Genomic DNA, 20,202 nt, shown 5'->3' with positions numbered 1-20,202 from the left:
TAAGCTCGGATAATGGTTTTTTCGTTGCTATTTGGTAGACAAGAAATTATCTAGATTTTGTATTAAAAAATCATAATAAATGAGGTAAAAATGCTACCCGACCAAATTTATGGGATACATATCTTTGTATTTTAAGGAAAAAATTTGCGGGCTCGGATGGGCCATAGAGAAAACTACGGGCTGACATAATACGTTAACTATGATATCAAACACTTAGAAATAGTCATATAAGTATCTATATCTAGACATTACTAACTTATCAAACGGGCCCTGATATTAGAAGGAAATTTTTTAAAAGATAAATTTGAAGAAAAGTAACCTTAGTAATAATTAACTAAGTATAGGAAAGACCGATTGATAGAACAGTAACATTAGTAATAATTAACTAAGCATAGAAAAGATGGATTGATAGAACAATTAATATCGCAACAATTGATAAACTTAAAACCGAAAAATAAAAAGACTTTTGAGAGGGCAAACCATATCCCAAATCAGATAATGAATAAGAGTTGCAAGTATAAAAAAGGCTACTCCAACTCCATTAGTATGAAGCTTTTTGGAGAGTACTCCAAGAGCAAAACCGTGAGGGCTTTGCCCAAAGCGGACAATATCATACTAATGTGGAGTTTGGGTGTGCGCCACCGATACCCAACAACTTTTTATGTACTTATTGTGTAAGTGTGCACTTTTTCATGTATCTACCTACCAACGACCTTCACTATCGTCTTTCATCTTACCTCTTATACATCTAGTATCTCCACCTCCTCCCTTTTGTAACGTTGTCGTCTCTCCCCGTCTAGCATTGTTTCGTCTCTCACTTATATTCTTCTTCCCTAGATAGGAGTACTATTTTTCCAATTAAAGTTAATTGATTCATATTTCATTTAAAATAATCACAAGTTACATGAATCATTACTATTTTTACTAAAAGTCAAATATTTTAATTTATATTTCACTATAATTTTCTCTATTTATTACTCCTATCTCTTTTTAATTTAAAACGAGAATGTAACACTAGATTCTACCATCGTGAATTTGGGCCGAGCGAGAAGAAGGCCCAATTAAGTGCTGCGCACTGCACCGGTGGCAGACTAGTGGGTCCCGCGGTCCTGTCACTTTTGTCCTTCAAAATGATTACCACTCGAACCATTGGCCTCACTTCTCATCCAACGGTCACGATCGCGCAGTGCACCCCACGCGCCGTCGTCCAACGCCTATCCATTGCACATTCATTTCTTCACTATCTATCAGACTATCCCATCATCACACACTCTCTCTCTCTCTGCTTCAGTTCCGAGCTAGTGTCATGTGTATATCTCTGTATCCATCTCTCTCAGCTCACGGAGTTGGAAGGGTTTAGTTTCGCTCTCGTGTTGCTACTTCCGTCCACGATTCTGCGGCGCTGATGGAGAGGAGCCTGCATTCGCCGCCTGGAATGGAGGACACGTGGCGGAGACAGCTGTGGCGACAGTCCGAGCTTCCTCCTCCGCCCTCCTCATTGCTCGATTCTCGTGCTCAGGTCTGTTAATTTTGCTTTTATCAGCTTCTACTTTGCTCGATTTTGCTTGCATGTAGTGTGAATTTGTGGCAGCAGATGGCGGTTTCTGGTTGGAATTGTGCACGTTGCAGCTTGCGGTGTTTGCATGTGACCTAATTTTGGTTCAATGGAGTTCCGTACAGTTGTAATTTTCTGCATAATTTGCCCCTTTTTTGTGTGAGTTCGTTTCGATGTGTTGCAAATAATGACAAATGGAGTTCATCTGGAGTTTCTACAGACTTTTTTTTGTCTTCAATTTGGATATTTAGCATTCTATAAATAGTTTAGTTGAACTTGGGTGGATTTCTTGTCTTGTAGCTAGTATGGCTATTTATTGAACCTAATAAAAACAATTTGGAACCCTGGCTATGAATGTAGTTTGTGATAAATAGAGAAATTTAGTGCTTATGTGATTCTGAATACTCTATCAAATATCTCCCCCTAACTTTACCTCTCCAATAGCTCTCTGATGCAGATTGTCGTCTTTATATGCAATTGCTGCAAGAATCAATGCCGTTAACTGGTGGAGTGACCCGGGATCACATGCCATCTAACATGCATGGTGTCGAAAACTTGGGGCATGCTGATCTTGGAGCTTCATTCTTATCTCTGATCTCAGGTCCAACGGCTCATGTGCCCTGTGATCAGCAGAATTTATTGGATCCAAATACGTTACCGGTCTCCAATCCACATCCTCCAAGTGGTGGGACTGCCAACGGATTTTCCAGGGGAAGCAGAGTTTCGGTCTTGCCTGGTTTCTCATGGCCACACAGATTGGACTTGCCAAATTTGACTTCGGGGTCGTTTTGTCAACCTTCTACTTCGTCTAATGCTGATGCAAACTGTAGAAACAATTATGAGATACTTCAGGCTGCAAGCTTGGATGTTCGAAAATCACAGACGGTAGCATGCCAGAACTCTCATGAGAAAGGCAAAGTAAATTGTTTATACCCCCCGACTGGGAGTAACACTAGCAGTAAGATACTAGAGAAGTATCCCCTCATAACAGCTTCCCCGAAATTTCTGGTAGACAACAATGCATCTGTTTGCTCCCCGTACAATCCTTCCAACAGTTTTTTTCGTGTTTCATGTTGTGGCATCAGTAAGTTTCTGACACTCTTTGACTGAATATATTGTGGTTTCATTCCATTTTGACGTAGTCTAACCCCTTTATTGATTTCAATAGGTGGAAGCTTACTTCTCAGTGATACTGGACTTCTTGGAGTTGTTTGCACATGCCATGGTCTGTGCATGTCAATCTCCAAGTTCTTAGAGGTAATAATATCTTCTTTTACAATGTTCCTGCCATTTTGCTTATGATGTGCATCCTGTGATCCTTGATTATGTTAGTAAATGTCTAAATATTTGTTCATGTGGAAAAGTATCTGAAAGTGAGATCATGCATCAGCATTCAGGTTCTTGTGATGCTGACCCTGGGAATGCAGTTTTTATGGATAATGGGGAGACTATAGCTCACTGGTGGAAGGTCTTCTCATCCAAAATCAGGGTATGTTCGTTTTTACTGGATCATCTGCGGGGCAGGGTGTGTGAGGGGGAAGTGTGTACTGTAGAGAGACTTGAATATATGCATCGGCGTGACAGATGCAGCTGTCTTCAGGCTCATTGATCTCTTTTATCTGAAATATTGCTGTACAATTTATTTGTTATTCTGTTGTTTTTAACATACTATAGTATTTAATAGAATTTATGCCTAGAATTTGAAGAATGCTGAGGCCAAAATATTGTTGTTTGTTTATTAGATTAGAGTATTGGAAGGGCCCAGAGGATGGGATTGGCCTGAAGGAATTTCAGTGGCGTCGGGTTTGACAGATCATCCTATTTCCAGCTTGTCAAACAGTTCCATCACGTCGAATCAAGTAGACCCTTGTAGAGCTTCAGCAAGCTATGAGCAGAAAAGTCGCAGTGTCATAAATTCGAAGGATAATCATAGTTTCCGGAACATTGTTGATGAATATCTACACCGTGGAACAGATAGACCGTCAAGAGATAGCGGAAATTCTTTTTTCAAAAACTTCATGAGCAATCCTCACCAAACGCAACATTTGCATGGACTGCTAAACTCAACTTCTGTACATTCAGAGAAAGCTTCTCAGCCTGTTGTGCCCTCGCTTAATTTAAAAACATCATGCAGTGGCTTCAGTGATGGTTCAGAAAACAGTTTAATTGTTGAGAAACCAGGAGTTTCCTCTAGTATTGAATTGAGACTTGGGCAGCCGTCACAGAAAAGCCTGACATTGAATATGAAACATCAACTTGCTATCGGGTCTAATCTACGTGGCATACATGAGGAGGCTTCAAATGTGTTTTGCCAGGATAAGCTTCTTCAGACAAGTATGTTGCTGTAATTTTGCATTCTTACTATCACATATATATACTTTTCCCATCCCAAAACTGTATGTATAATTTGCTTCTAACTCAATGTAATGCAGAAGCCAATAAATGGCAAGGTAGTGGACCGACTCACCAGTTTGCAAATATTAATTTTAGTCCTGCCGGAAGAAGGAGGCCAACTCATTTGGAGCATGCACATGGTGTGAGAGGAGGCTATGCTGCAACTGCCAATTGCTGGAAAGATTCATCAAATATTAGCTTGCAAACAACAACCAACTTAAGTTCTAAGTTGCAAACAAACAACCCCGAGACAAAGTGTCAATTCAGGAACATTTACGAGAATAGCAGTTGCAGGCATGCCCGTGAGAATAATCATTATGTATCCAATGCTAATGAAAGAGACAAAATTTATTTTCCATGTAGTTTGCCGGCTAGTACCATCAAGGAATTGGGTATGGATGTGTCAAATGGCCCAAGCAAAATGAATGAAGACAAAGTAGTGGAATATGCTTTGGATGGCTTGGTTGGTGCAGCCAAATCACATACTGAAGTCTCAGGGGAACTTAAGGGAAAGGCAAGAAGTTTTAACTTAGTTCTGGGAGAGAACTCCACAGCTTTTCTGGGGAAAAACCTTGATTCCCACCATGTATCTACCACGCCTACTGATAAATCATATGGTAGAGAATTCTCAAGCAATTACTTGAAGATCTCTTCGCTTTCTGATATTACCCACTTCAGTTATAATAATCTCAAACCTATCCAAAATCCAATGGTTTCTGAAGAGATGCCTCTTGGGCCCACCGCCACAAATTCAGTGTTTGTCCACAATGCAGTTCCAACATTGCCAAAAGAAAACAATAGTCTAATAAGAAAAGGTTTGCAGTACAAGAGTGTGGAAATGCCTGGTGCGTGGAACATGTTTGATTTATCTGGCAGAGACAATGGCCCACCTGAAAGAGGTGTCCAAGAACATGAGATCGCAAAAAATCCTTGTGTACTGTCTCCTGTGACAATTGCTCCATCAACATCACAGCATTCTGCGCAATTATGTGATTCTTTGAGTATAATAAAATTTCCAGAAAGGGGAGACAAGTCAAGGTTGCCTGGCTATTGGATGGGATATAATTGTGAGAGATTTTGTACAAAAGGTAAACATATCGTATCTCAAGCGCATATTGCGGCATTTTTTTAAGTTCTTAAGATGTACTTGTATATGTTGCTCCCTGACTTCTACCATATTAAGCATGTATGGCATTTTATGGCTATTTAAATTTGAATAATCCCATATATCTTATTATTCCACCAGGAAGATCTCAGTATGCCGAAAATTCTGTACTTCCTCACATGGAGCAGCTTTATTTAAGGTAATTGTAACTGCTGACCTTCCCTTTTTCCTGCTTATATTAATGTACCATGAAACTTCGTATTTTCTTAGATCTACCTATAAAATGCATACTCCTTATAATCTTGACTTTCTCTTCTCATGATCTGATCAGTATGATGTCTTCTTTCTTATTGAATGGGAAAAGCATTTGCATGACATCGCATTATACAGTTCAGTGTACATTTAAAGTACTTCAATAAGTTTTAGTCAAATGGATTACTAGCTGGGGTGTGGGGCTGAAGTGATGGCTCAATAACAATGGACTTGGAAACTATACTTATAAAAGTATATTCTAAAGGGAGATGCTACTATTTTCAAACCACATGTTCCTATATTTCGTTTCTCTCTTCTGATTTGCTTTACTTTCTCATCATAATAAAATTCGAACCAGGGGATCTGAATGCAACTTTACTCGCAGCAAGAAAGAGCACTCCTCACAAGGTTTACCATATGCCTCTGTACCTGAAAAGTGCAGCTCTACTAACCAAGAAAATTATTTGGCTGGGCAGTATGACTTGAATGCTGGTAATATGGCAAAAGGAGATAGAATTGGATTAGCTACAACAAGCTCACTTCACTCGAAGTTGAAGACAAACTTTAGTTTTCTGGAGACAACTAAATCTTTTGATAAAGCTAAAAGTTCTGTGGTACCAAACACGAAGAGTGCTGAATCTTGTTATTTTCAGTGGAGAGACGTGCCCAAAAAAGGAACAGGGAATTGCAGTTTGACTGGTAAAGAACGGGAAGTTGTTTCGCACAGTTCTTTGGGATGCCCTGCTGCTGATGTTTCTAAGTCACTTGCTGAATTTACTCCGATTGTGGTTCCCGTGAAGGAGCATGAAATAACTAATATCTCTTCTGGATGTTCTGCTCCTGATATGACCCAGTCATCCAGTGAGGTTAACAAGAAAGAGTCTCCTACTACTGAAGTTAGGAATATCAGGTTTGCTGATAATCTAGTTCTGGATAACGGATCTGGAAATTTCAGAAGCTGTTCATCTGATGATGCACTTGATTCAGAATCCGGTCCTGAATTCTGTGAATCAGTGTCCAAGATCAACTCGATCAAGAGCAAACCATTCAAACTAGTTCCTAGGAAGGAATCTCTTAGTCTAGTTGAAGAGATCAGAGTCCAAAATTCATTGCAATTAAAAATGCCATCATACAAGATCAAGAGAAGTTACACCTTTCATGAAGACAGTGATTGTTTACAGAATTTTGAGTTAGCTCCTAAAAAGAAGAGGAAAACAGTTAAATGGAAGAAGCTGGATGTCTCTGGAAACTCCTCCATTGATAACAAAACCCCAAAATGCTCTGAGGAAGTTGGACAGAATGCTAATTCATTCTCAGACATGCAGATACCACATAAAGGTGATCAACAACAAAGTCCTAGCAGTTGTGCAGAGTATGTTGAGCAAAGTGACAAGCAGAGAAATTCTGCTTTTCCAGCTGCCACATGGATCTCCTGTGGAAAAGACTTCAAGGAAGTTCATCAACATGAGCATCAGCAGCAATGGAACACATGTAAAAGTTTGGTGGTTAATGATACTTTAAGAGCTTCTGAAGTGTTGAGAAAGGAAAGGTTAAGACTAAATGATGATTCTTCCAGACCCATAGAAACTCGAGAAAATTTTTGCAGTGGTGCTGCATTGACTGGAAAATGGACATCATTAGGTGGCTGTAATTCTCACAGTAAATTCAGCTATGAGAAACGGATTGTCAAGCCAACAGTTTGTGGGAAGTACGGAATTATATCTAATGGAAATCCATCAAAGCCAACTAAAATTGTTTCCTTGAGAGTGGTTCTCAAGACTGCCGCGTCTCTTGTAGATAAAAGCAGCAGAAAAGCTGACAACTATAAGAAACTGAAATCCACATCTGTAAAAGAAAAGAAGATGAGGGTTAGACATGTAAATGAAACAGTTTTGGGCAAGAAAGTACAGAAGAGTCAAGTGAATAAGTCTGGATCTCACAGTTCACATTCTATTGAACTGGAATCTAGTGACTGGAGTGATGAATTAGACACAGCATCCTGCTCTGATACTGATGGAAGCGATTATCAGTCATCATATGCTTTGCAGAAAGGCATCAAACATAGTACTGCCGACAGCAAAACCGAGGATAAGCTGAAAACAAAGTTCAAGGAAGGTCGTAAGCGAAGCCTTCATGAACTCTTATCCAAGGGTACTAGTTCTGAGATTTTAAATATTTCTGTGCATCAGGAATTTTAGTTGCGAAGTTTGTGGGCCAATCCATAGTGAAGTTCCAAAAATGTTCTTTGTTGACAATGTTGGCAGGGACAAATTTATGATTCTACCAAAATAGAACTTGCAATTAGTTCTTTCTAGTCCTGAGTTTCATATTATGGATGATTACTTGATATTTTTATTACATAGCTTCATATTTTACGATACAGTAATGTTTTCAATGATTTTCTGCCAGGAAATAGTTCCAGCGTTTTAAACGAAGTGGTGGAAACAACTAGCAGATGTTGTGGAGTGGTGATGAAAAATGCTGTGGATGGTAGAGCTCAAACAAGTGAAACGAACAATGCACTGAGGTGGGAACTCTAGAGCATTCTTAAACCATGCCCTTATTTTTCAACGTGCTGATACCGCAATACCCTTAGTAACCTCTAACTGTGGAATGATATAGATGCTCAGAGAAACACCTACCTGAAAACTCAGACATGTTTGGTTGTGTTTGCGGGGGATCAAACAAAGATGAACACAGTCAATTACTACAGTGCAATAGGTTTTTACTTAAGGTACATACTGTACTCAATTGTATCTTCTTAACATCTTGTGTATCGAAACCATGGTATTTGAACTTGTGGAAAGCACTTGCAAAACCCTTGAGATGTAAAATAGTCTGGTTTTCAGTAGAAATTAGCATAAAGAGATAATGCTTTACGTAGCAGTAGCTTGAAATGTGTTCTAATTACCAGGCATCAAATCATATAACTGTTTATAACTGATGGAAACTTAATTTAGTACTTACAAGTTGTAACAGCCTCAAGTGTAAATATGTGGTTCTGATTAGGGGCTTCGAGATGAGGGTGAAGCTTTTGACAATAAGAATGTTAGCTTTCATCAGAGATGCATGCCTTATGCGACATCTCATGTGATAATACCTGATAGTGACAGTGAAAGCCTTCAAACTGGAGAGAGGTTCAGCTGTGCTCGAACTGAGGTATCCGGCTCATGAAATTACTTTTCAGACATCAGGATTTTTTTAAGATTTAGTGATTTATGTGATAGGTTTACAAGGGTCGTAAACGAGAAGGATTTTTTCACAATCGTTCTCGTGACACAAATCGAAGTGGTGGCTGCCATGTTCCTCAAGAGCAACTCAATGCATGGCAGCACATAAATCGACAGAAACCACAGAGAAAAGGGCCTCCAATGCTGTTAACTTGCAATGTTGAATCAGACTGTCGGGTGAGTTTCTTTGGTACTGGTAAACCAGATACTCGTCTTATACTACTTTTATCAGTTCATAATCTATGATGTTATACTTCTCTGTTTGCAGAAGGCTTACACTCGGTATAAGCAATCAAAAAGTTGGAAACAGTTGGTGGTGTATAAATCAGGCATACATGCTTTGGGTCTCTACACGTCACAGTTCATCTCTTGTGGAGCTATGGTCTGACCTAGCAGTGTCTCACTGTCTCTTAGTTTGGAATTTGATGTTGAAGATCTTAAAAGTTCAATCTGAGTTGTTTTCTCCCTAGGTTGTGGAGTACGTAGGCGAAATAGTGGGGCTGCGCGTGGCAGACAGAAGGGAGAGTGAATATCATTCAGGAAAGAAGCTGCAGCATAAGAGTGCATGTTATTTCTTCAAGATAGATAAAGAGCACATTATCGATGCTACTCGCAAGGGTGGTATTGCTCGGTTTGTGAACCACTCATGTGAGGTAATTATCACATCATGAATATTTTGTATTAGATAGTAATATTCAGAAATATTAATTCTGACTTTGTCGATGTTGCTTGAGCAGCCAAACTGCGTTGCCAAAGTAATATCTGTGAGGACAGAAAAGAAGGTAATGTCTGCCTGCACTATGAAGTCTTGATTCGATGTTGTTCCCCTGTTTAACAAAACCTCATGTGTGGCAAACAGGTTGTGTTTTTTGCCGAAAGGGACATATATCCCGGAGAGGAGATAACCTACGACTACCATTTCAACCACGAAGACGAAGGTGAAAAAATTCCTTGCTACTGTAATTCCAAGAACTGCAGGCGTTATCTCAACTGAGACAAAATCTGCTTCATCATTTTTGTGTAAGTAAATGAATGTGCAAACTGTAGCGTACATATATGTTAGCAAATTATCCAACTTTTTTTGGATTGAAACATATTATTCCTCATCAACGATTTACAAGCCGCAGGAGCATAATTCCCAGTTGAAAAAAGTTGATGTGTGTTGATATATTAAAACAGAAGATATACATGTTTGTTATCTGATGATGACTTCAGTCTTTAGGAACCCCAATTTGGAATATTTGCAGTGGCTTCATTCACCATCTTCACTAATGTCACCTGCCATGAATTATACCCAAACTTGTGTTCACATATGCATATTTCACACAAAATTGCACACATATATTGATATATCATAGAGGTTATACCACACTTTCTGGGACACCGGGTGGTGGTAGGGAAAGGTTTCTGGGAGGCCAGTCGTTGTATGATCTCTTGTCGAATCTCCACTCTCCGAACTTTCCGGGTGTCATCTTACCCTGAGAAGGATTGAAGTAGATTGAGAACCAATATGCAACAAAGGATCTAATGCTGGCCTAAGAAGATGTATCATATACCTGTAAATCGTAATCGCATCCGTATGTGTAATGGATTATGTAAGACTTCCCGATCACCGTGTCCCAAGGAGGCTGTAGAGAATTAATCAAGATAGTCAACTTTATAGGTCATTAATTAGTACTACCTCTATCTATATAAGACTATAACTAATAGTTTTGTTTTTTCATTTTTGTTTACTCTCTAATATGAGGTTAGATTTGTTTAAAATATGTGTTTCAAGAAGAAAAGGAGATGAAGATCATAAGAAAGCAACAACATACCACATGCCTCACAAATTAATTTACTATCTAAACTATAGAAGACATAATTTTCAAAGAAATTGAGAAGAAATGACAGGAAAACTAGCCCACCTGAATCATGAAGTCCTTGTGCAATATGTTACCAACATCATGAAGAGCAGACGCAACGGCATACGCATACCTACATTCACAAGTAAACAACTTAGTTAGACATCAAAATGTTAATTAATCAGTGTTGTTAGGTGCACATTGGGCAGAGAGGTAAAAATCTGAGGTGCGGGGCGATGGGAGAGACGAGGCCTCGCCTCGTGCTGTGCTGTTAATCTCAGTTAGCTGGAAAGAAGCTTACATCTCAAGTACCCATCCAAAAGCTTTATCTGCTTCCGGGTCTTTCTTCATGGCCAACGACACATTCATCCAAGTCGGGGCTATCCTTTTCAGAGCATCCTAACACACAATTTACTCGGTAAACACAACTTTCCAACCTTGTAGAAGTGCAAGAAATAGGGCAGAAAGCTTAAGATACCTTCCGCAAAATGACTGGGGAATTCCCAATCGGGTCGATGTTAGTAATTGGTCCTCTATCCTCCGGGAAGAACTTGCGCAGGATCTTCTCGAATTTCTTAGGCTCAATGTAGAAGAAAGGGAAGGCGGCTGCAAGGCCGTCTCTGGACAAGTTCGGGATTGGCTTGACCAGAAGGTGGTCCGGCTCCGACATAAATATGTAGCTGCACGATGTAAACTTACTCCATTAAGTAGCTAGCCTTAAAAGAAAGAAAAAGCAAGTGGTTTCATTTCATACTCTTCTTCAATGTTTGCTTGTTGGAGCCACTGCACAAATGCCCAAGGTCTGTTTAGGACAATGTACCCCTGCCATTATATTAATAGGAGTCAATTTTTGAAGAAGCAAAACCTAGGAATAAGAGCATGGGCTGAAGATTCTTGTTTTTGAATCAAGATATCCCATAACTATATAAAATGAAAAAAATCTTAAAGAATGCTGAGCTACTTGCTTCAATCAAAGTCACCCAATTGAGTAAAACATAAAAGAATATACACAAAAAATAAGAACAAAACTAGAAAGAAATCTCATGATTCAAGGGCTTCAATCAAAAGTCACCTAATTGAGTAAAAAACCTCCAAATCTAGAATAACAACAGAAACTATAAGAACAAATCTGGAAGAATGAAAACCCCACAAATTCAAGGGCTTCAATCAAAAGTCACTCAAATTGAGTAAAAAAAAACCCAAAATCAAGGCTTATACACAAAAATAAGAACAAGACTAGATGAAAGAGAAACTCCCAAATTCAATGCTTCAATCAGAAGTCACCTAATTGAGTAAAAAACAAATTCACAAAAACAATAACAAAACTAGAATAAAGAAAAGTCACTCAATTGAGTAAACAACCCCTAAATTCAAGGGTTTATACTCACAAATAAGAACAAAACTAGAGGAATGAAAACCCCCAAATTCAACGGCTTCAATCAAAAGTCACCCAATTGAATAAAACCCCCAAATTCTAGGGCTTATACACAAAACTAGAAGACAGAAAACCTGGTCCACTCCATCGGGAAGGGGCTGAGCGACAAATGTGGGAATCTCATCCATGAATCGATCGGGCTTGCCGGAATGCAGTACTCTGGTGAATCCCCCCATGTCGGAGCTAGGGTTCCGCAGCTTCTGCTGCTTGAACCAGTAGTACATTACCCTGCACTGCCACGTGTTGTAGACGGAGTCGGAGGCGGTGACGGCGGTGTGGAACAGCCTCCGCCGCCGCCCCTTCCTGGCGGCGTCGGTCGGCATTCTGATGATCGGATCGACCGACGATTTCGCCGACGATTCGCCCGGGAATCCCTGCTTGAGCGAGGCATTGGCGGAGATGATGATGTTGTAGGTGATCAGCGCGGCGGAGAAGCTGATCACTGCGGCGAAGAACAGATTCCTACCGCCCATTTCTCGGTGATGGATTTGGTGAATTGTTAGGCAGCATTAATCGATTTTTTTTCAGCTCTAATTAACTGATTTTTGAGTTGACTAATTTGGTTTAAGTTGAAATTTTGATTCTTTCTTTATTGCCATGTCTTTGCATGTTTGTTTTTTTCTTTGTGAATTATTGAGCTAATAAGTTGTGAATAGGGTTTCTAGTTGCCTAATTTCATTCAACTTTTAAGTTTTTGAATAAATCAAGATTCTATTCTATGTGGACTGGATCACTTGTGAATTGTTAACCGGATCGGCCTATTCGGCCCGGGCGACATTTTTAGTTTTCGAGCTTTGATAGGCCGAATTGAACTAGTCCGGATCACCTACAACTTTTCCTACTATATCTCCTCTCCACCCCTCACAAACATTAGTAATGGGCCCACCATCATATTTTATACTCTCTCCGTTTCTTCATAGTTGGGTCATTTTTCCATTTCAGGAAGTTTCTTCATAGTTAAGTCATTTCTATATAGGGTAACTTTTTTCTCTTTCTTACTTTACTCTCTCTTACTTTATTCTCTCTACTTTATTCATTTTATACTTTATTCTCTCTACTTTTTCCTCTCTCTTACTTTTTTATCTATTTATTTAACACACTCAATATTCATTTATAAAACTCCGTGCCGAAAAGTTTCACCTCAACTATGGCGAAATGGAGGGAGTATTTGTGAGGGGTGGAGTAGGGGATGTTGTAGGAAAAGTTGTAGGTGATCCGGATCGAAATTGAACAGGATTATCATCTCGGGTTTAATTCTGGCTCTAATATTTTCGAATTGGAAATGGGTAATTAATTACCGATTTTGGTATGAAACATAAAAAGATCATAAATATAGAAAAAACAGCTAAAATATAGTCGGTTTTGAACGAGAACCAACGGTCCGTTTATGGTCTCGCATGTCTTGGAACAGTAAATGGTGCCTCAGTGTTTACAGTTCGGGACCTGCGGAGCCCCTGACCGGCAACCTTATACTCCCTCCGTCCCACAAAGATTGTCCTTCTTTTTCATTTCCCTCTGTCCCACAAAATTTGTCTCATTTCACTTTTTACCATTTTTGGTACTGGACCCTCATATTTTCACTAACTTATTCATACTCACATTGTAAAACTAATATATAAAAGTATGATCTACATTCCACTAACTTTTTCAACTCACTTTTAATTATATTTCTTAAAGTCCGTGTTCAGTCAAAATTAGACAACCTTTATATCTAATTAGGCTTTTTAGTCAAGTAGTTCGGTTTCTAATCATACAATTTTGTGCTAACTCAAAATGATTGAGTGAATATTGATCTGCCCAAGAATCATATCATACCAGAATATTGGGCTCTCATCTGAAAAATAAAGCCCAATTGGTCAAGGCTTTGCTACAAGCCCAATTCTGCATACTATAGCCTACAAGTGAGAAAATATTTTTCATAAAAATAAAAAAATGAAAAATGGAAAAAACTAAATGAGAAAAATAAAAAGGGAGAGGTAATTGCGTGGGACACAACATCTTTGAATATCGCATGCATTTTTCATTATTTCGATTTTGAATTTGATAATTGCCTAATCAAGTTGCCAGTAAAAAAAAATTTATAACCAAACGTAGTCTTTTTCATTCAAATCAACTTACCTTTTCCCTTGATTGTTGGAACCTTTTCTTTATAAAAATAATAATTCAAAAGAAAACGAAGAGTGGAGGTGTCGGTCGATCACAGTCCACACACATTATATGTATATATCCATTTAAATTAATAATCTATTGTATTTTACAGTAGAGATGCTGATTCCATACAAGAGAAAACGACAACTAAATTGCATTGCTACAACTTTACAAACATCTCCCATGCATTGAGATGTATAAAATCATGTGTAGATTATAGTAGTATTCATAAAGATAATTAAAAAGGCATATTCAAAACTGTGTGTATACCAAGCTTTCATTTCCAAATGAACTTGTACTAAAACATGGTCTTCATCTTTGAGACATGCATCTCCACACCATTTCCCCAGCTCGTGTTTAAACCCTACAAAATTAATATATGTCTGAAAATTAAACCTCAATTTTACAAGGTTAAAATTAATTAGTGGGAAAATCTTTGAAAACCCTAATAATGTTAGTACCTTTTGCGCTTGCTTTTCAAGGCAGTGGAAGAAGAAGCAGCAGCATTGCTGTGCCAATTCCTCTTCCTTTGATTGATGAACCAGTTGTTTATTTGCTTCAGCTGCAGGCCTGTTTCTTGCACCAATCTTGCCTTATCCTCTTCCTAACAAATCATCATGGAGTATATATCAATAGGGGAGCAACATAATCATGTGTATATATGGTAAATAGATCGGACATTCCATTAATTCATTGGGAAAATTTTCATTAACTTTTGGCCAATCATGCAACTTTCAAACTCCGTGAATTGAGCCATAAGCTTACTATGAATCGCGAATGCCCAAGTTTGCGAATTATAAAATTGCAATTTGGGGGTTGCCAACCCTAATCGACTTCCACATAGTGGTAAGTTTTGAACCGAGTAGTGAACACAAGTTGTGAAAAAGCGCTACATTCAGACTTCAATTAAGCAAATTAAGCGGAAAAAACTCGACTTGATTAAAATGATGGAAAGGGTGTCGTTTCAAGTCTACCTAAGTTGTGAAAAAAACGGCGTTTTGTCCAAGTCAAAAATCCATGCAACCATCAATTTCTCAAAAAAAATTTATTATCATGGGACAATTGCAAACTATAGTAAAATTATGGTTTATTTCACATGATAAAGTTATGATATTGGCCACACGGAGTAATTTATATGACAATTTTCTCTAACTCATTCTACTCACATTTTCATCATAGACTATTGTACATACTATATAAAAGTGAGACCACGTCCCACAAATGTAAGACATGTAACTGCGCATGGAGGAAGTAGATAATAAACTTACAGTGGGATATGGCCATTTAGAATGCGACTGCCACCATGCTTTCAACACCGAGGTTGTATCACCAGGGAGCTTTCCGGCGCGTCTCTTCCGTAGAATTTCCTCCCTAATGTCCACAATCTTGTCCTTGTAGCCCTATTGCACAAGCCAATATTAATTTGAATTTTTTTTTTATGATAATGATAATAGAATCAAGATGTATATATGAAGATATGGTACATTTTTGAGTTCATGCTTAAGCTCCTGGCGCACACGCTCCATGAGTGATCTTTCTGATTCTGTTGGGATCAAAGGCCCAAACCCCATGCTGTCATTCCCATCTTCAAACAGGTTTACATCACTATCTACAGGCTCATCATCGTCATCGGACATTGTCGCCCCCGTCCCTTCTCCCGGTGAAACTCCTGCATGCATTTGTTCATCTTGTTAATTAATTAAATTTAAGGCTAATGTTCAATTCTGATTTTGCACATCAATTTTAAAATATACTACTACTAAATTATTGATTTGTTCTTATTTTGCAACCAACCAAAATTCTGAGGGCGACATGATACTTGCTTAAATGGTGTTGTAAGTGTCAACGAGAACGACATCACATTATATGCATCAAAACGATGATATGTCATGCTAGATTAAATAATTTCATAGTATGTTAAATTAGGGTTTAGATTAAGAAAGAATAAGAGGAAATGGAGGAAGTTAAAAATGAAGAAGAAGATGAACTGAAGTACTACAAAAAATGAAATTATTTAATTTAACACAATACGAACATCCGTGTTTCCATGTATACGACGTGACTCGTAAATAACTCATTAAGCTACTATGTCAGCTCGAGAATCTTGATTGATTGGAAAATCAAAACAAATCAATAGTTCGATATTTATAAGCAAACGTCGAAACTGATTTACAAAAAGTAAACCCCAAATTCAATTTTTGATTAGTTGCAAAATAAGAACATATGAAGTTTTCAATAATTTAAAAGCAAATTTTCAAAATTGGTATAAACAAAACTAAAATTTAGCCAAATTTTTAAGAATCTACGTACAATTATCTCTAAATATAAGTATAATAATTAAATTAAGATTAATTACCAGTTAAGCTTTGCAATGACTGCTCGATCTCCCAACACGCCATAACCGCCTCCATCGCATGAACACGCACATGCTGCTGCAGTTGCTCTTTGAACGAACACAGCAACACCACATAATGCGTCTGTACACACAAAAATCAAATTCAAAACAAAGATCATGTTGATTTCCGCTAGATCAAACGATAATCCTAATTTCTGAGCTCGAAATTGGGGCTTTTGCCGCGATCGGCTGATTAACCCTCCCAATTTTGAAATTAAACAAACCATACCATAAACTGATCGAGCTCCTTATCATCCGCAGCGGCATGGCCGACGGCGGAGTACTTCTCCACCACCTGCTGCGACTGCGCCAGCTGCGCGTCGATCCTCGGCAGCTGATCCACCGGCGTCGCAATGCGCAGGCACGCCACATGCGCCGACAGCAGCTGCTCGTACAGCGGGTGCGCCAATATCTCCGCCTTGCAACGCCAATTCACCGCTCCTTCAACGCCTCCTCCGCCGTTGCTATTATTCTGATTAAAATCCGCCGATTCGTGAGAAATCGCCGCCGCGATAATCGAATCGCCGGAGACCTCGCTGACGTTCCGCTGCAGAATCGATCGGGACAGCCACTGGCTGTTCGCGGCGGGGGATGACGATCCAGAGTTCGTCTGCAGATTGAGGAAATTTCCGTCGGAGAAGTGATTCGGCGGGCGGAGAATCGCGCTGTTGAGCCAGCTCGGGGGGCGGTGGTGGTGCTGCTCCGTCGCCGGAATTGCGGAATTGTCCGGTAGATGATTGTCGCCGAAATGGTGGAGAGCCATCTCCTGCGACAAATGGTCCATCTGCGGTTAAATTGGGGGAATTGTTGATTTGATTTGACGGAGGAGATGAATGAACGTGAAGGATGATGGAAACAGCCCGCGCTCTATGACTAAAGTAAGAGAGAGAGAGTGTAGAGAGAGAGAAAGGTGGAGTTGTTTTGTAGTGTTTTTCTAGAAGGAGAAAATACAAAAAAATTGCATCATTTGCCTTGCACGGATTTGAAAAAATATGTAAAAAGAAAAGGTAGTTGGTTGATTGCTAGAGTATTTCGATGTCAAGTAGTCAAGTACAATAGTTAATCATGGAGTAGTATAAATATCTTATTGACCTCAACAAGTTATAGTACTAGTCTCCTAGCGACGATTACTCCCTCCGTCCTCCAAAATTTGCTACACTTTGACCCGACACAGGATTTAAGAAATTTAATGAAAAGTGAGTTGAAAAAGTTGGTGGGATGTGGGTCCTACTTTTAAAGTATTAGTTTTATAATAAAATGTGAGTAGGAATGAGTTAGTGGAATATGAGGTCCACTACCAAAAATGGTAAAAGTGAAGTGTATCAAATTTTCAGGGACGGACCGAAATAGTAAATTGTATCAAATTTTCAGGGACGGAGGTAGTATTACTCAAGTTTGACTCGAGTTTTAAAAAATATGAAAAAAAAGTGAGTTGAAAAGGTTAGTGGAATGAGGATCCCACATTTATTAGTTTTGAGTATAAAGAGTTAATGGAAAATAGATCCATTTACTAAAGATAGTAAAAAAGCAAAATGAATAATTTTTCATGGACAGACTAAAATGGAAAGCTGAACAACATTTCAGATGAAGGGAGTAATAGATACTCATTTTATTCATTTTTAATATCATGACTCATTATCATTTTTTTTGGAAAACATTTATTTTCGACTTGATTTTCTAAACCCCATGTCTTCGCACGGTTATATGGTAGTTGCTCTGTTGATTAGGTAAACGAGCACAAAACAAGGGTCTTTTTTCTTTAGGGTGTGTTTGATTGGCATGAGAGTATAGTGCAAGAAAACTAGATAGAGATTGTGTTTTCAGGCCGAAAGTAAGATAGTGTCAAGATAGTCATGTTGTTTGATACACAAATTAGTTTTGGTAGATATAATGTGAATTGACGAAAATATCCTTATTCTCATTTATATATAAATGTTTTCATATGTAAAGACCATGTGAATTATTCGATTAAGTTAGATAATCTTAAAGAAATTAATCGATTTTGCCATTAGAACGTGTAAAGTTGGACAATCAAATTATTTGCAATTGATTTAGCTAATGCTTGTTTATCTATTGATTGAATTTACTAACATAACTATTATGAACTCAGCCTATTTATACCACACTAGAACTCGAATCATGTCAGCAAAATAAATTAAATTGACAGCTAGACTATTGATTTTGAATTTTTGATAATGAATTTTTCAACAATCTAAACAAATACAGTTAGGAGGGAAATGAGCAGGTTTTGTATGTGTGCGCAGAGAGAGTACAGTTGACAGAAGAAAGGTGGAAGGGAAGGGAAGGCGGCGAGAGTAATTAGGATGACAGCGACGCCACCTAATTGCCGACGTGTCGAGACGATGCTAGCGTGGACCACAACCAACAGGGACCAGCAAAAGCACGCGTTTCACCCAAGCCAATCGCAACTCGCCGCGTGGATCATGTGTTGGATCGTGGTCCATGTGTGGTCCACGTATAAGGTAAAAAGGGTTTTGTAGTTTGTACCACCGCCATGCATCCCCACATTTTTTTTATCTAATCACATCTTTTTTTATTTTTGTTTCACTCTATTGCCACTTTTTTACTTTAATTTACTTTTAATTCATCTTACCGAGCTAGTAGGAGTGGTGAGGCCCAACAACTTTTTAAAAGAAATAAACTTTGATAATTTCACTATTAAAGCAAAATATTTTTTTAAGCATGAAGTGTTGTTCAAGTGCAGAGATAACAGAATGTGAAAAAAATCAAATATTTTCATTTTTAGATATGCAGGAGTATTATTTTGACTATAGCATCTCAGAGAAAAATGTATCACTATAAGTGAAGTGTATGGAATATTTTTTATATTCATCATATTTTTTCCTTTTTTAGTTGTGTTTTTTTCCTTTTTTTTGAATTAGAATTGGTTCGAAACTTTGAATTCTACTTCACTCTTCGTCTGATGTTATATTTGTGCATTCGTCATTGTATTTCTAGCGCCAATCTATCTCATTACCTCTCTCTCACAGCTTATTGCCGATGACATCACCATATCTTGTTCGATGCCGACTCTTTTAACTCTGATATTATTTCTATCGACAACCACCATATGTATCTCTAATTTCCCTTACCCATCCTCTAATTATTCCTCTCTCAGTGTTACACACCATCAACGCCGCAATTACTTTTAACTGACACTAATGCAAAATATCCCACAACTATTAACAGTGGCAAAGCCCGAATTTTTCTTCTTGAACACTCCATCATCAATATCTTGGCTCCACCATGATATTGATATAAACATTAGGCTCCTTGTCTTGTGCGAAGTGGATATCAATTAGGAGAGCCAAGATATTGACATAAACATTAGGTTCCTTGTCTTGTGCGAAGTGGATATTAATTAGGTATATTCTCACTAATGGTGATTTCAAAAGGTAACAAAAATTCCAAGGCATGAGCATGAATACAACCGATGTATGATAGTGCATCTACCATGGAAAGATGGGGGGAGGGGGACCACCGACCACTTGAAGAGTAGAGGATGAAAGATGGGATAGAGAGAGAGGGAGAAAACGACGACGTAGATGGATCGATGGAGAGATTGAAGAGGAGAAGTGGTCCCTGCACAAAAGGAAAGCTAAAAGGAACAAATACAAGCTGCCGTGGTCGCAATGGGATGAGAATGGTCCCCCCCTATGATTTTGGAACTTAAATGCCAATTTGGAAAAACAAAACGAAAAAGAGCCTAAACAACCTCAAGAGGTGGGTACCCCCACTACTCCATATCTTCATTTACTTGCCTCATCTATACTATTGAAATAGGACCATAGTGGCTCCAAGAGATAAGGTTTGCTTTCATATT

General features: G+C 38.5%; 3 protein-coding genes across 4 annotated transcripts; 1 reads left to right on the top strand and 2 right to left on the bottom strand.

The window, feature by feature from the left end:
* Window positions 1-1,178: 1,178 nt before the first annotated feature.
* LOC125212784 (uncharacterized) lies at window positions 1,179-9,646 on the top strand. Of its 2 annotated transcripts, none has more exons than XM_048113043.2 (16): window positions 1,179-1,519; window positions 2,000-2,639; window positions 2,724-2,812; window positions 2,946-3,044; window positions 3,298-3,889; window positions 3,988-5,037; window positions 5,196-5,253; window positions 5,692-7,457; window positions 7,716-7,833; window positions 7,929-8,040; window positions 8,316-8,465; window positions 8,534-8,713; window positions 8,805-8,918; window positions 9,007-9,189; window positions 9,274-9,318; window positions 9,396-9,646. In XM_048113043.2, the coding sequence occupies exons 1-16, from the start codon at window positions 1,406-1,408 to the stop codon at window positions 9,528-9,530; spliced, it is 5,445 nt and encodes a 1,814-aa protein (XP_047969000.2). In that variant the 5' UTR covers window positions 1,179-1,405; the 3' UTR covers window positions 9,531-9,646. The 2 variants fall into 2 exon arrangements, with proteins under 2 accessions (XP_047969000.2, XP_047968999.2); XM_048113042.2 differs by having other exon boundaries at window positions 5,665-7,457.
* On the bottom strand, window positions 9,596-12,443 carry LOC125212786 (hydroxyproline O-arabinosyltransferase 1-like). Its single transcript, XM_048113045.2, has 8 exons — window positions 11,890-12,443; window positions 11,135-11,202; window positions 10,859-11,060; window positions 10,682-10,779; window positions 10,444-10,513; window positions 10,093-10,164; window positions 9,904-10,014; window positions 9,596-9,814 (listed from the first exon to the last, which is right to left on the bottom strand). The coding sequence occupies exons 1-8, from the start codon at window positions 12,286-12,288 to the stop codon at window positions 9,755-9,757; spliced, it is 1,080 nt and encodes a 359-aa protein (XP_047969002.1). The 5' UTR covers window positions 12,289-12,443; the 3' UTR covers window positions 9,596-9,754.
* Window positions 12,444-13,984: 1,541 nt separating this feature from the next.
* On the bottom strand, window positions 13,985-17,407 carry LOC125215371 (homeobox protein knotted-1-like 3). Its single transcript, XM_048116771.2, has 6 exons — window positions 16,588-17,407; window positions 16,320-16,440; window positions 15,448-15,632; window positions 15,232-15,363; window positions 14,425-14,567; window positions 13,985-14,327 (listed from the first exon to the last, which is right to left on the bottom strand). Exons 1-6 carry the CDS (start codon window positions 17,140-17,142, stop codon window positions 14,321-14,323), a joined length of 1,143 nt encoding a protein of 380 aa, XP_047972728.2. The 5' UTR covers window positions 17,143-17,407; the 3' UTR covers window positions 13,985-14,320.
* Between the last annotated feature and the right edge of the window lie 2,795 nt (window positions 17,408-20,202).

Source organism: Salvia hispanica, chromosome 3 (genome assembly GCF_029641045.1).
Source record: "Salvia hispanica isolate PSC_SH4W2 chromosome 3, Shi_PSC_v1, whole genome shotgun sequence".
NCBI classification, from domain to species: Eukaryota; Viridiplantae; Streptophyta; class Magnoliopsida; order Lamiales; family Lamiaceae; genus Salvia; species Salvia hispanica.
The sequence above is the reverse complement of the archived record's forward strand: the minus strand, read 5'-3'. Positions and strand labels throughout refer to the sequence as shown.